This window comes from Antrostomus carolinensis, unplaced genomic scaffold, assembly GCF_000700745.2.
Source record: "Antrostomus carolinensis isolate BGI_N321 unplaced genomic scaffold, ASM70074v2 scaffold13869, whole genome shotgun sequence".
Classification (NCBI taxonomy): Eukaryota; Metazoa; Chordata; class Aves; order Caprimulgiformes; family Caprimulgidae; genus Antrostomus; species Antrostomus carolinensis.
In genome coordinates this window covers 88,625-105,297 of record NW_010339354.1, presented here as the reverse complement: position 1 = coordinate 105,297, position 16,673 = coordinate 88,625, and the positions used below count along the sequence as shown (strand labels likewise).

Here is a 16,673-nt window from a genome sequence, read left to right as displayed (position 1 = left end):
CCAATCCCTAACATTCTGTGATTCTGGGATTTCAAATGAAGTCTGGCAGTCGTGCACACAGAAGCCTTTGTCCTTCCAGATCCCTTGGCACTGAACTCATTGAGAGGATAGAAAGAGAGAGAGGAAGAAGAAATTCCAATAATATAATAGTTAGCAGTTCCCATCCTATAGAATGATAGTGATGTGTGCCTCTCTCTGCTCTGACAGGTCAGATTATTATCAGAGCACAAACAGACTTCCTTTGATAATCAAACACAACTAAAAATAAATAATTAAACTTGTAATGGAGATCACTCATCCAGTAAGATATAATTCACTCCATATAACTCATGCAATCGCAAACTTCTATCCTATCCAAAGTATCCGTACTACCCCATCCACACCAACTTCTCCCTATATAACTTTGTCTCTGTCCATAGCCTAAAGATAGCTCTTTTGGGGTAACTCCTGCATTCCTTCTTGCTGTGTCATACTGAAGATATTGTTGAATTTCAGCAAGGAGCCGTTTGAAAGTTCTGAGTAAAAGCAATTTGGACAGAATTCATCCCATCCATTTTGTTTATTACCAATCAAGAGAAATAGTTACTTTTAGAGAATAATTTAGCCAATCTGCTTTAGATACTTAGTTTAGGATGAGATAAATCACATCCCAGGATGCATGGTATTGTCCATTGCCTATAAATGGAGTCTAGATATCTAGTTCATATGGAGACATGTTCAGTATGGACATCTGCATGATCTGAACTGAAACAAAACTGGTGCAAAGAGATTATGTATCCCTATAGTAACAGTTTCCAACCTGTCTTTCTCAGAGATTTGTATGTGAGAAAGAAAATGTTAGTTTATGAACTGAAAATGTATTCTTCAGGCTGCATCATTCTTTGGAAAGCAATGATCATGGACAGGGGTATAGGTAGGGGTTACTGTCTCCTAAGCAGCCTTTGGAGTAGCCCCATGAGAAGCTCCATATCAAGAGCTGTCTGAGTGGGTGTTCTCCCATTGGTGCAGCTGGTCTTCTGCTCCCCTGCTGTCTCCCTGCTGTATCTCAGTATCTGGAGAATAGCTTTGGCTTCCTCATTGCCTGCTGCCCTACTGAGCTGTGGAAACCTGAGAGAAAGCAAGAAACTGCCATACTCTACTGAGTCATTGTAAGGCTATGAGACAGAATATCTGCCCTCCCTCATACAGACTTCCTGGGGAGAAGAAGTAGGATGAAAGGAATGCCAGTCATCAGCTAAAACCATCTTATTATCTTCCCAGACAGAAGTCAGGTTAAAACAGTTAAGGACTGCCTGAACCTGATTCTCAAAGATGACTGGCTAAATTGTACTGCCCTTGAAAGCCCAGCATACCCACTTCTGATCACAGATATTCTCAGCAAATTCCTTCTCAAATATAAACATAAGCCTTCATACTAAATATTGCAGATACTGCAAACCAAACAAGCAAGCTTCATGCCATCCAGAGCCTTATCTTCTTAAAGAGATGCCTGTAGGTAACTGAAAAGTGTTTTCTACTGTTTTGTGGTGGGAAAAAAAAATCCCCAACATATTCATTGCCTTTTGACTTTTTGGAAATAAGGTTTGGCTATCAGGACGTAAAGACTGGAGACTGGAACTAGGAGCCTGCGGGAAGTGATTATTCCCCTTTATTCAGCACTTACACTATTGTATATGCAGCACTATATCCAGTTTGGGGCTCATCAGTACAAGAAAACATTGAAATACTGGAGTCCAGTGATGAACAACCAAGATTATTAAAGAGCTGGAGCACATGATGCACAAAGTACTGAGTAAAAAGGGTTTGTTCACTGTGAGAAGGAGAAGGCTAAGGGGAGATCTCATTCCTGTCTTCAACTATTTATGTGGAGGGGGGAGAGAGAAAATGGAGGTGTGCAGTGACAGAACAAGAAACAACAGACAGAAGTTGTAACAAAAGAAATTTAATTTAGAAATAAGGAAGGAATTTTTCACCATGGAGAGTGGTCAAACACTGGAACAGATTTCCCAGACATGCTACGCTATCTCCATCCTGGAAGATATTCAAAACAGGACTGACAGGACAGAGCCCAGAAAATCTGCTCTAAGATGGCCCTTTTTTTGATCAAGGGTTAGACTAGGTAGCCTCCAGAGGTCCCTTCCATCCTCAGCTACTCCATGATTCCATGGCAGCAGTGCAATGTAAGATGGCATGTGAAATGCTCTAACATCAAAGCAAGGCAAGCAGCACTTTGTGGTGAAAAGACAAATTCTTAAACAGAGCATATCTGCTTGAGTCAGAACCTAGATAATTTTTAAGAAACTGTTGCAGGCTGTTGCTTGAAGCAAAATTACCATAGTCATGACCTTGCCAGAGGAGCTGTCAAGTATCTTCAGATCCTTGCCCAAAACTGTACTGATACAGGTAGCTCATAGGGACTTAGGGTGCAAAAACATGGATGGATAACAAATGACCTTGTTTGTAAAATATGTTGCATCGCTATTCTTCTGAATTATCTGATGTTATCTGTCTTTAACAATTCCTGCCTGATTCTATGACATTAATAGGAATCACCCAAGTAAGAACATCTATATTCTAACAATACTTTATGTGAATATTTGTAGATTAGGATGCTATTTGTGGAGGTCTGACATAGGCAGAGTCGTAATAACAGGTCATAAGCATGGCAGAAGCAAAGAAAAAAAGATATTTCAGAGCACTGATTATATAGAAACACCTGCGCATTTAGATGAGAGTACATTGATTTGTACAGAAAACTAATTCCTCATAAATACTGCCATGCCAAAATAATTTATTAATATTCATTGTTTCTATTTAAAATGTATTTTAACAGCAAAAAGAACAACAAAAAAAAAGGGGGGAATGCTTTTATATGCTGGTAATCACAACAGGAAAGATTTTTTTTTTTTTTTTTAAGTAGTACTTAATTTCCCAGTGAGAAAAACCAGATAAAAAGTGGAACCCATAGAAAATTAAATGATCAAAATATAACAGGAAAAAAAAAAAGGAAGAAAAGACACAGTAAGACAGCAAATTATGTACAGTATTTAAAAATCTGTATGGGCTTGCTCTGTGGTCCTACTCCTACATTGTAATACTGAATCCTACTGTGATGTGCTGTGTTCTTTAGCTCAGACCTTCCTTGCCATGCTTAATGACTTCTACTCTTCTTTTCTTTTACTTTGAGCATTGGTTATTAGTCGAATACTATAATTATTGTATGAGAGTCTAAACAGTAAATCCCAGTATTATAACTATTATAAATAGGTGTAGTAGGTGTAGCAGGCTGAGGAGAAGTGAAAAAAAACAATAGATATAATGGAATAATCAAAGTACATCAAGTAAATAGGTGAACAGTTATCTTTTTCTTTTGACTTTCATTAGGTAATGTAAGATCCATAAAGGAATTGGCTACCGTAAAAACAAATTGCTTGGATTTTTACTTAAAGTACTTACAGTGTAAAAGAATTTCAGGAACTTCTGCAGAGATAAAGAAAGAATTGCACATGATCAACTTCAGTGTTCAGTGCATGCCTGAAATAGGCATATGGAATGTCAGGAGGATGGAGCCAGGCTCTTCTCAGTGATGCCCAATGATAGGACAAGGGGCAGTGAGTGTAAACTGGAACACAGGAGGTTCCACTTAAACTTCAGAAGAAACTTATTTACAGTGAGGGCAACAGAGCACTGGAACAGTCTGCCCAGGGAGGTTGTGCAGTCTCCTTCTTTGGAGACATTCAAAACACGCCTGGACTCCTTTCTATGTGATCTCATTTAGGTTCCTGCTCTGGCAGGGGATTGGACTAGATGATCTTTCGAGGTCCCTTCCAATCCCTAACATTCTGTGATTCTGTGATATTCAAAAACTTGGGCTCTGATCCAAATCCCATGTCAATAGGGGTGTTCAGAGAGCCCTCAGAGAGGGCATGTGTGCTCTGTTTCTTCAGTGTGGAGTGGATAAGTTGTTAAGAACTCACTAAGTTTTCCACCTCTTCAGTTCCTTTACTCAGAAGATTTTCCCAGAGGAGAAGGCAATGTACAAACAAACCCTTTCCCAGTACGATACTGTAACTTTCTAAGATTTGGGATTCATTTGTGCCAACATTGTCTTGCTACGTATTTATCATAGGCCAGCTATCATTGATTGTAATGTGGAGATGTATGCATGCACCTCATTTTGCAGTTTAGAGGGGAAAAAAATGGTGTTGCAGTAGTAGCATATGCTGAGCACTTAGGAACTGACAAGTGGCAGTAGCAAGAGCAGTAAAATGTTTTAAAACAGGCAGTGCTTCCTGGATAATGAAACCATCCATCTGGGCAGGAAGCCCATATGACCACATATAGGTTAAGCTTCTTAACCATCATGTTTTCCCATGCCTGGGAGAAGATGAGTAATTTGTTACATGGACCACAGATTTGGAAAGTCGTCTTTCTGAAGTCTTTGGCCTTTGGTAGGAATATAGCTGCTATTACTGAAGTATCATTGCCTCTCTCTGCAGAATCTCTCAAACTAAATGGTGTATATTTTCCTTTTCAAAAAGAAGGTGCTGTTTTGCATGAGTCCCTACACTAAAAACAAGCCATTTCTTTTGCCAAAAAAAATTGTTTAAATATGCATGTGATAGGAACAAAGGGAGGAAACAATCAAGGACGTAGAGGCTGTAGTCCTTATTCTCCAGTGACTCCTGGTATGACATGGAAAGAGTCACTCAACTTCTCTGTGTCTCAATTTCCCATCTGTAAAATGGGGTTACAAAAATACCTACCTCACAGGGGTGTTGTGAGGCTTTTAAAAATAATGTTTGTAAAGTGCTTTGAGATCCTTGGATGAAAGGTGCAATAAGAAATCGAATTATTCACTTTTTTAGTGCAATACAAGAGTGCACTTCTGTTGAGATGGCTAAAGGCTTCTTGCTCTTTATAGCTATTCCACATACTCTTCACAATAATTTCCTGTCATTTATTGTATCTGCTGGGAGTTAAAAAGAACAAATTTTGCAATCAAAAATACCTAAATTGTCATAATATTGTGTGGATGACGTCTAAAATAATCTGATGTTCTTTTTAAAACTGTATTGCATATTCCTTGTTCATGCAACCCTAAAGCTAACAGAAAAATTATATATGGTAACTTTGTCCGCTCTTCACCTAAACTGGCTAACTTGTTTATTTTTGAGACAAACTCAGCCTCTTCGCCAAATGAAAAAACCTGCAATTAGATTCAGTGGTTAAAAAACTTATGTAAGCAGTGGAGTAGGTGTTTTAGTCCTATATGCTTTGCAGTCATTTAGCAAGTAGCCATTAAACAGCACAGTGTAAAGGTAGTTACCAAGTTAAAGGTTAAATGTTAGGATGCGTAGAAATGTGAAATGAAAGCAAGATTAGATTTTCCAGAACTAAATCAGAGAAAAAAACACATTGGTTCATGTAGAGCTGCTGGGATAACATACTCTCCAGAAGACCCTTAACTAATACACATACTAATTCAGTACTTAAAATTTCAGTTTAATAAACAGCTGACATAGGTGCTTCACTAGAGCAGGCTCAGCATCCAACAGACTGTCATTGAAGAGATGATATAGTATACATAAATATTTTCGTTAAAATTAGCTGCTATATAGGGATAAGAAACATGAGCAAAATAGTTAATAAAGAAAGTAGATATAAGAAAAGGCCAAGATTTAAAAGAGGAGGAATGAAACTTGAGTAAAATATTTTGTTTTCCACCTTTTTTTCTTCTTCTTTTTAGGATTGAATGGGTAGGAGAACTGAAAAGGATATAAACAAAAAAACAGAATAAAAATTATTTTAGTTAAAGCTTTTACTCAGCTTCACCTACCCAAAAGGAATTTACATGTCTTCACTCATACAGTACATGATTCCTACATTGACTGTGCACTGTTGTGGAGGCAAAGTATAACATTCCTCACATTGATGATCATTTAAATGACTCATTTATGTAAAACTAAACACAACTCCCCTTTAAAAAAAAAAATCTCTAAAAGTTTTTCAGATTTCAAAGGTTGACCTACAGTCACTGCATACCTGAACAGTTCTCTGGATGGCTTGAGAAAATATGTTTTTTCCTACTCTTTATTTCAGTATCCTGTGAGAGCTAGATTTCAGACTAATTTCACCAGTGTTTGTAGGTATCTCATCGTAAACTTGAAGGCAATGGCAATTTTGGAGCAATAGCTCACTGCTTCTTTAATTACTTCGATGTTCCTTCTGCTACATCTGACTGCCCATCAGACATAGTTTCAAGAAGCACCCCATAAAAGCAGCTTTTTCTACTGAACAGTCTTCTTGGCATCAAGTTTTATCCTTAATATTTAAATTAATGTGAGATTTGTTTCTACGTTTCACTTAGAAAATCATCATTAATGTATTAAAATATTTGCTTTTCAAATAGCAGAAATTAATTATCCAGTAATCCTTAACTGCTTACTTCTATGCAGTCATTCAAGATGGAAATTTTTCAAGTAGGAAGTGTAATTGACATCTTACTTTTACACTGAAAATCTGATACTCTGATATACTTCATTTTTGAGGGACTGAAACGTAGATATGAATTATGATTATCTTGAGAACAACAGCAACTAAAGTAAAACCACCTTTGATGATAAATAGGTAACCCACTATTAACTTGGAATATCTTGTAATGTAAAAATACCACCATGCATCCTTCCCTATTAATTATATTCCCACTGTATTCAAGTAGGTAATATATATTATATAATATTCTGCCATTAAAACTTCCTTTTTCCCCTAGGCATAGCCTAGTCATCTACCAGTTCTGCTGCTTAACTACAGCCTACTATCATCCCAGGATCCCTAACCACTGTGTAGAAGGAATACTATCTTGTGGCTGAAGTATTAATTATTGTGCTGCTGAGCTTTGTGTTTAAAACTCTGATTTATTATCTTGTCCACTGACATACAAATTACTTTCCTATCATCAAAATGTTAGTGTACAAGCCACCTACTACCTGAAATTTCACACTTTGGTGTGTTTAACCCAAAACATAAAAGTAACACTTTAGAAAATCCTACATATGTAGGGTGTACCAGTGTTGAAAATACATCTGAGTTGAAAAGGTGCTATCAGAAGTTGATGGACTAGCTCTTGAGCAGGTGTTAATTGTCCTAGCTCTACTGGTTTATTTCAGTTTGCACCAGCTGAAAAACTGGCCTCACATGTCAATGTAATGACAGATTTAGGAACTTTCTTTTCCAGTTTTGATGCAAAACATTTATATATTACTTGAGTAGCTGATTATCAAAATATAATTTATGAGACTCTCATCAGTAAGTAATGATGAATGTATATCCGTTTTAAGAATGGGTCTAAGAATGGCATAACTTCTGAGTGAACATGAGATATCAGAAAATGCTCTCTGGATGATATTCATCTGACTAAATGTGGATATCTTTAAGGTATGCATCTACTCCAAGCCCCTTTGTTGTCCATGAAGAGAAACAGGCACTTACAGTAGTTTTTAACTTTATTTTCAAGAAGATATCTTAACCAGATCAGGTGGACTGCACCCTTAAAGTGTCTGCTTCTCTTACTGACTAAGGATGGGAACATCAAATAGCTTATTAGCATATAGATGCCTGCCTTGCTTATGTCTAAAATTAGGTGAGATGAATCTCACCCTCAGGGCCTCACATTGGCTCCATCTTATTAAGTTGTCCCGCAGTTATTCAAAACAAAACAAAACAAAACAAAACAAAACAAAACAAAACAAAGCTAAGTAAAATGTGGGAACTGTGCACCATTATGTTACAATGCACAGGACAGGAGATAACAGCCCTAACATATGTGTATGACCACATAATTTGGGCTAGCATATTTACTTAAAATTATATTGTGCATATAATTGCTTCTATCTTCCTTCCGTGTAACAGCTCTTTTAAGATTCTTACTTCTCCACAGTTTGCATAGTTAAACTGAGAGGTTTTGATTTCTACTGATGGATCCACTAAGGAAAATGCCATTTTGATCTTTATGTATAGTTATTGATTATCTAGTGTTAATGGTGTGTACAGTGTTAAAAAGTGACGATTTCCTGCTTGGTATATATTTTTTCTCTTTTGGTGAATGGCGTTCATCAGTAAGAGAATAAATCCAGTAATACTCACTCCTTTGTCATCTACCATATTTACAGGAGTGCAAAAAGTTGGAAACCTAGGCAATTATGTCATATTAGTAATATGATTGTAACAGACCCCATAAAACTGCAAATATAGAAGTGAAAGGAGAAGCATAAGTATATATGCCATAATATTTAGCAGTATTAGTAATCAGCATTTTGATTGCTTTTTTGTTATTGGTTCTGTGAAAGAAATTCATGTGCATAACAAATAAACAAAAATAGCCTTACAGACTATAGAGATTCACTTCACATGGGCCCTAGTGTTACAGAATTGCTGTATGATTAACAATATTTGACATGCGGTTTGTTTTCTGTCCGTGCGATTGCAACAACAGTTCCAATTGTAGCCACTTTTTTCTTTTCTTTTCCTTTTTCTTTCTTTCTTTGTTTCTTTCTTTGTTTCTGTTTTTTTATGCAGAAGACCATCAAATGAATTGTCACAATACTCGAATAATGCAAGACACAGAAAAAGACGATAACAATAATGATGAGTATGATAATTACGATGAACTGGTGGCCAAGTCATTGTTAAATCTTGGCAAAATTGCAGAGGATGCAGCATACAGAGCCAGGACAGAATCAGAAATGAACAGCAATACATCTAATAGTCTGGAAGATGATAGTGACAAAAATGAAAATATTGGTCGGAAAAGTGAGCTGAGTTTAGATTTAGACAGTGATGTTGTTAGGGAAACAGTGGACTCCCTTAAATTATTAGCACAAGGACATGGTGTAGTGCTTTCAGAAAACATTAATGACAGAAATTATGCAGACAATACTTCACAGCAAGATAATAGGAATATGAACTTTGTAATGCTAGGGAAGCCTGTGAACAATGGACTTACGGAAAAAATGGTGGAGGAGAGTGATGAAGAGGTGTGTCTCAGCAGTTTGGAGTGCTTAAGGAACCAGTGTTTTGATCTGGCTAGGAAACTCAGTGAGACAAACCCACAGGAAAGAAATCAACAGCAAAACATGAACACTCGCCAGCATGTCAGGCAAGAAGATGACTTCCAAGGAAGAACTCCAGACCGGAATTACTCTGATATGATGAACCTAATGAGGCTTGAAGAACAGTTGAGCCCCAGATCTAGGACTTTTTCTAGCTGTGCAAAGGAGGATGGTTGTCATGAAAGAGACGATGATACCACCTCTGTTACTTCAGATAGGTCTGAAGAAGTGTTTGATATGACAAAAGGTAACTTAACCCTGCTTGAGAAAGCAATTGCTTTGGAAACTGAGAGAGCAAAAGCCATGAGAGAAAAAATGGCAGTGGAAGCTGGAAGGAGGGATAATATGAGATCTTTTGAGGAACAGTCTCCAAGACACCTTTCTGGAGATGACAGGAAGCCTAAACCCAGTGACGGCCATGTCAAAAAGCCATATTATGGTAAAGGTAATATTTCTATATACCGTATGTTATGTCATGAGAAAGTGCGAGCTAACGTGTTAAGTTTTGCATAGATTTCTGAAATGAAGTATTAATTCCACAAAATGGGAACTTTATTAAATTGTAGTAGTATGGCATGATTGTAAAATGGCATCATGCTGCAATTATAAAATATAAGGATTCATTCTGCAGTGTTAGAAATATGTACAGTATTTCAGTGAATATCATTTGGCTAAATTAAAAAAATAACTTTTCAGGGAAACAATACAAATAAGAGATCATGTTGAAAGAGGCAAAGATTTTTCTCAAGTTTTTAATATATTTCATAGTAATAATTAAAAAACAATGAAGATAATTACATTGCAAACTATATTGGTGAGTGGGGTTTTATGTAGCAGGTAGTCAATCAGCTATGAAGTGCATATTTTACAGATTGGATTGGATAGGTGGCATCATGATTTATAAAATTATCATCAAAAGGCAGTTATTGATGAAGCCTCTCCCATCTAAAATGTAGAATTGCCTGATAAAAATTGAACAGTATCAGAATGACCGATAACATAAGATAGGGGCATTGACTGCACATTAATTATCTTAAGATAGTAAGGTAATGGAAAGCATTTGCTATGCAAGGCATGGTGTGGCCTGGGCTGAGATCAATAGCAATTTCTTTCTTATGTGCATTCCACTTCACTGGTTTCATTCCATTGTGGAAACAGTTAAGGTGCTGCCTTGACAATAATTCAATACAAAAGAAAAGAAAAAAGGACAAAAAAAAAAAAAAACAACAGACTAAAGGTTACCTTTAGAATGCCTTTTAATTTATGGGATTATCATGGTGATGATGTGTTTATATTACCACACTCCTCTTCAATGTGTCTACATCTGTACATGAAGGGCCATGTTGTATAAAGTGTTCAATACCTCCTGAGACTCATTGAACACCTCTGGTTCCCATTGACTTTAGTGGAAGTTGAGGACATGGCATTTCTTGGGAGATGCTAAGCAGGGACTGGGTTCATCTTATATTTGTTGCAAAAACATTTGGTTTCCTTTCTACAACTGAGATGGTAGACATTTTTCTCCTTTTTATAAATCCCTGTTTTGAAAGAGTAACACCTTAAGATCTGCCTGTGACAGTCAGGTAGGCAGACAACATCTTGGTCCAAGAAAGGTTTTGATCTTTTTTTACAAGCCTTAAAGAAAAGTGATGCCCAGTCTTTCAGAAAAGCATGGAAATGACTGATGTCAGATACTCTTCTGCAATGTATTTTAGTGAAATTTTGATTGTTTTAAACACAGATATATGGTCCAGTGAGTGCTGTAGTAACTTTGGGTATTTGGAGAAGACAACTTTATTTAGTTAGTGCATTACTGCATAGCCATGTGAATGTTGTGCTAAATGTTCGTATATGACCTGTTTTAGGTACATTTCCCTTTGAATATATGTCTCTAATAAAACCACAGAAAACATGGCAAACCAATACTAATTTATGAAGAGCTTTTTAACTCTGGTGTTGTCCAGCCCTGTATGCCTGGGACATATATATCTGCTGTCTCCAAAAAAGACTACATAATTTCTGACAGTAACAAAATCACGGACTTCCTATTGCAGTAAATTCTAGAGCTTCTTTGAACCATCCTACCTATTAGGAGCTACAGGCTGAATTGATAATAGGTCCAAATCCCAGCCCGGGACTGAATATTGTGATAGTTTGAACCAATAAACTTTGTGGAGTGGATCATTCTACACTTTTTTACTAAAAGAAGAAAAAAAATATTCTTTCCTTACTTAAAAAAAAAAAAATATTCCAGTAGTTGTTGAGAGAGGACACTTTAAGTAGTACAATTGCCTATATCATTTATTCTTAACTCACACATTGTCTTCCAAATAATCCTGGAAGAGAGAGCAACCAAGATGTATGATATGGTTAAGTGGAACTTTTTTGGATACACAAGTTTGCAGCGAGAACTACCTCCTGGCTTCGGGAGTTCTGCTTTCAGAGGTTACTGTAACAACTGTTAAGGGACCACTAACCATTTTTCCTTGCCATTTAAAGCCATCTAAACATACTTCCTTCTGAAATTTACGAATTTTAAAACCTTTTGAGTCCTCTGACAACTTTCACTCAGGCAATGCTCCCATTGTGGCAAGGAGTGAGGAAAGGTTACAGAATTACATAAAACAGTGCAACTTTTCTCCCAATCAGCAGAAAACGATTTACAAAAGAGTATCCAGTGTTTAATATAAAATTGTAGAAAGTTTAGTCAAATATCTTCCATTAAAAGCAATGGGAAATTGTGCAAGTATGATTTTATGCGAGTTTTGAAATCATTAAGAATAGTATACAGCATCTTTTCTGACTCATTAGACCATAAAGGCTCTTAAGGATCTGATACATGCTATAAAGTTATAGCATAGACTTGAATACAGAGGAGGCTTTGCTTGACACTGTAGGATGTGTCTGGATCCTCAGCTGCTCTAAATTAGAATACCTTCATGGACTTTGGTGGAGTTCTGACAACATGGAGTAGCTAAAGTTCCTCTAGCTTAAAGTCTCTAAAAAGCCATTATGGTCTATTAATCATCTACATTTTTTGCAGTCCTTGAATATTGTTATATTTACATTATTTATATTTCATTTACATTACTTATTCACTTATCTAATACTTCTATACATCCCAAAGTACCTGACATGAAGACTTGCTTAGAGTTGTGTATGTATGTAGCTGTGGGCTTGCTGTTCTAGTGGTCTCAGCACAGGCCTATCTGGCAGGAATTCAAATCCCTCCTCTGACATTGCTCCTTCTGTGGCCTTGGGTTTAACTTCTTGATGTGGTTTTTTTTTCAATTTTCTGACATATAAGATTACAGTATTTCCAGGAGTGTTGTGATAACTGTATAGCACTTTGGAGACAGATTTATATGTGTATTTATCGTTAAAGAGCATGAAACAAAGAACATGCAGTCAACATGCAGGTTAAGTGAAAGAAAACTTTCATAATCAGGGGTTCCATTTGCAGAAGACAAAGTTTAAATCTCATATTAAAATTTAAGAATGGATTTAAGACCTGGAGAGTCATTACAATGAGCTAGAGAATTTCTCTAAATTAAAGTGTTTGGAAGAATTTGCAATGTAAAAGTATATATAAAGCTACCAGAGAGAAACAAAGGAAAAATAAGTCCACAACTGAATGTGAACTCTGAATTGCAGTGATTAATGCTGAAAAAAATGGGTTGTATGTGAAGTTCTGCAAGTACTGAAATTTACACTGATTTTACTGAGGGTTGCATTTGTTGAAGCTGGGATGGAATTTATGTAAGGAAGACTTAATGGAAAAGAAGTAGCAAAATCTTATTTTCCAGAGTTGAAAGCATAAATACTGAAGCATAGTAATGACAAGAGCAGCATAAAATACTGAAATGAAGATAGCTCAGATTGGGTATTGAAAGGAGGACGGACTAAAAAAAAATGGAAAGTGGATGTTGGTTGATCTTGAGCCAAAATGGTAGCAGTTACAGTATTCTGAATTTTGCTCCTTTAATACTAATCTGAAAATCATCGATAGTCTCCAAAATCTGGCAACTGTGGTTGGGTATCATGTGCTGGGCTGGAAGGGTAGGGATGTTATTTTACAGATGTTCTGTTAAAGGAAACAAGCTGATGAAGTATGTGAGAAAGTTCTAGCTCAGCATTAATGTCACCAGCACTGCCACTACATTATTGGCAGAAAACTTTGCTTTCTTGAAAAAATTTCTATTTAGACTTTTCATTGATTTGCAGACAGAATATCCAACAACATTCTAAAAGATCATTAACCTTTCAAGCATATGAATATTCAAGCATTATATATGCATGCTTGTAATGTCCCAGATTTACTCAGCAAGTGATACTTTCAGTAATTCTGATTATGATGTTTACCCCACCATAACTTATTGAAAGAAAGGAATATTTACGTAATTTCTACCACTTCATAAGTAATTTAAAGAAAACAAGAGTCATCTCCCCAGTAAGCCTTGGAAAAGGGATTTATTTGTGCTGAATCGTTGAATCATTATGCTAAAGAGCTGTGTTTGCTACTCTCAGAACATTGAACTACTACGACAGTACATTTACAGACCTTAATACATCAGGCAAATAGGAATGTAAAGAAGGAAAACTCCAACTAAACAATTTCCAAATGACCTTACACCCTTGAGCTGATGCTTGCCAGCAGAACATTGATTGACACTGGTATGGCTTTGCTATAAAAAGGTCACTTTCCAATCACTGTGAATGGATATTGCTGTGATCGTAGGAGCCTGCAGTCTGAAAAGAAGATAACGGGATAAAAGTGGCGGAACTGTGTTAAGAAGTAGAAGATTTTTTTTTCTTCTAGTTTTCATAGAACATTTACCAAAGAGTAAATGACATGATTAAATGAACCTTATTACAGAAATGTGAAAAGCATCATTCACTTGACACATTTGTTGTAAATTATAGATCCCTCAAGAACAGAAAAGAAAGAGAGCAAATGTCCTACCCCTGGGTGTGATGGAACTGGCCATGTAACGGGGCTTTACCCCCATCACCGCAGTTTGTCAGGATGCCCACACAAAGATAGGGTCCCTCCAGAAAGTAAGTTCACATTGTTTCATGAAAACCGGGGATAAAACTACAAAGATTTTGCTAGCATGCTTTTAAAACTTTTTATTTAAAAAATTAATTTCATTTTTCAGTATGGTTTGTCTCAACTTAGTCAACTGTTCTGTGTTATACTTTTTCCTTTATCATCATTTCCATTCTATACTAACTTTTACACTAAAAGAACAACTTTTAAAGCTGTATTCTTTGATTTTAAAAATGCTATGTTATTTTTAAATAGATGTATTCAGTCAACAGAGAAAAAAGGTTTCCAGAAGATGTGCACTGCTTTTACTTCTGCGTGCTGATGTCACATCAGCTGTGCCTGTTGTCTTGTACAGGAACAAATGTACTAGAACATCTTGCAACCCCATTCCTTTGTTGTTGTTTTGTCTTAGACATAGTTTATATTTAACTTATATTATTAAAAAATAACAATTTGGCTGTTTACTTACAACTTACTTTACAACTCAGGATTTTGAGTAATATTCCCCTGTCAGTCACATGGGTGGAATTTCCTGCCATGTCAGTGGATTCTTTGCAAAGGAGGTTCTCCCATGAGCTCACAGACATTCATTTGAAGGCAGAGGGCCTATGGACCTAAATTCTCCACTGTCCATCAGCACTCATAGACCTAACGTCAGCGGATTTGCAACAGCCTAAAGGAAACGTTATAAAGACAGTCAGGACTAAAATGGTCCCCAGTTTCCAAAGGACAGTAGATTCTGAAGGGTCGGGAAACAGAAGTAGATTAGCACACCAAGAGTGGCAGACATAAAAAGTCTCCTCTTTCATGGTAGAGTGGCTTCTTCCAGAAGTAAAGTAATAAGGAGGTGCTTTAGGAAACTTTGCTGTAGCTTCGTTGATCTCTGAATACAGTAGAACAAGTAGAGTAATTTCTCTGCTTTGCAAGATTCTGTAATTTTCTGAAACAAATATTTCTGCAGTTTCTCAAAGTTCTCTTGTTTTTACAAATGGTACATAAAAGGCTCTTTAGAAGACTTTGTAAATCAAAGAAGAATATAGCTTTAAACTGTTTGCATGCTCTTGTACCTACTAAAATGAAAAAGGTGAGCTCATCTTTTTTTTTTTTTTTTTTTTTTTTTCCTGTGATGTTGGCCTTGTGCAGCATGTTGCAAGAATAGCTTTTGAATAGTAGGAATTTCAGAGTGAAGCTTTTGCATCTGTACACGTTTTAGTACACTGATGATGGGGTGATGATGACTGTTATCTTTTAATCAGCATTCATGGTTAAATTCTCAAGTCTCTGAACAGCTTTTATTCAGTTTTAACTCAGTCAAGGAATTAAATGATTTCATTAGATTTTTTTTTTTTATTTTTTTTTTGAGTGAGAACTAAATATAGGCTTCCAAACTAGTTCTTGTATGAGAAAACCAAAACTTTTTAAGGGCTGGATGGCCTTTTTCCATAGAGTGATGTACTGCCATCCAGTTTTGAGACATGGATTCAGATATGTCTCACATCATACAAAACTCTTTTGTGTTATCAAAAAGTTCTTGATAATTTGGCACTTCATAGCATGAGCTTTATGATTTAGAGGAGTACTGCTCTGAGCAGCCTTGGGAGTAAGTTTTTCATCCAGCTTGCAATGGGTGCAGATGTAAATCAGTTTACTTGCTTAAGCTTGTACTGCTTATTTATTTTTTACACAATTTTCTTTTAAAAAAAAGAAAATCCCTCAATTTTTTAAGTGCTTATTTTCAGTTTTTAGTCTTTTGAAAAAAAAAAATTCTATCCATTGCAGTTTTCACATCTGTAGAGTATACAAGTAAAAATTAAAGGACCAGTTCTGCTCGTTATATAGATATGAATTATATGTCTATGTGGAAGTGGGCAGAACTGGCCCCTACCTCAATTGGACTGTCTTACAGTTAGGATTAAATACTGTTTAGGGTTGTATTGAGGTGTGTTTCAAATAATTCAGTGTTCTACCAGTATAACTAGAGAGCAGATTTTAATCTCTTGAGTTTGATACTGTGTATATAAAGCCATGCATTTTCTGAAAGAATTTTTCTAGTCTGTAATTTTGTATTGGACTGTTGCTAGCTCGCACTTCACTGTTGAGCTGATCTTTGCTCGGTATTTTTGTATGAAGAAGATGTTGGAATTCTTCTGCTTCACTGTTGCACCAGAGATACATTTGTTTATAGGTTCTGTAACCTTCATAGCTTTCACTGTTGCCCTGTGTTAATGAACATAGGGTCACAATAGTTACTTTCCTCATCGGGCTTTATTGGCTACGTGTGTCACGTGTTTTTTGAGGAATGCTGGTTGTTAATGAATCCTGCTTTGTTTTAAAATGGTTTCATATATACTGGGATTTGATTTTTTTTTTCTTGTTTTCATACTCTGCTGTTTTCTCTTACTCTCCTTGTCAAGTTCTTGCCATGCATGAAAATGTTCTTAAGTGTCCTACACCAGGCTGCACAGGCCGGGGCCACGTAAATAGCAACAGGAATTCCCACCGAAGGTAAGGAT

General features: G+C 36.3%; 1 protein-coding gene across 1 annotated transcript in view; it reads left to right on the top strand.

The window, feature by feature from the left end:
• Positions 1-8,588: 8,588 nt before the first annotated feature.
• Positions 8,589-16,673, top strand: part of MYT1L (myelin transcription factor 1 like) — an 81,635-nt gene continuing 73,550 nt past the window's right edge. The window contains exons 1-3 of the mRNA XM_029086955.1: positions 8,589-9,555; positions 14,034-14,168; positions 16,575-16,665. Of these exons, the coding sequence (XP_028942788.1) occupies positions 8,589-9,555; positions 14,034-14,168; positions 16,575-16,665 (1,193 nt within the window). The remainder of the gene's footprint in view (positions 9,556-14,033; positions 14,169-16,574; positions 16,666-16,673) is intronic.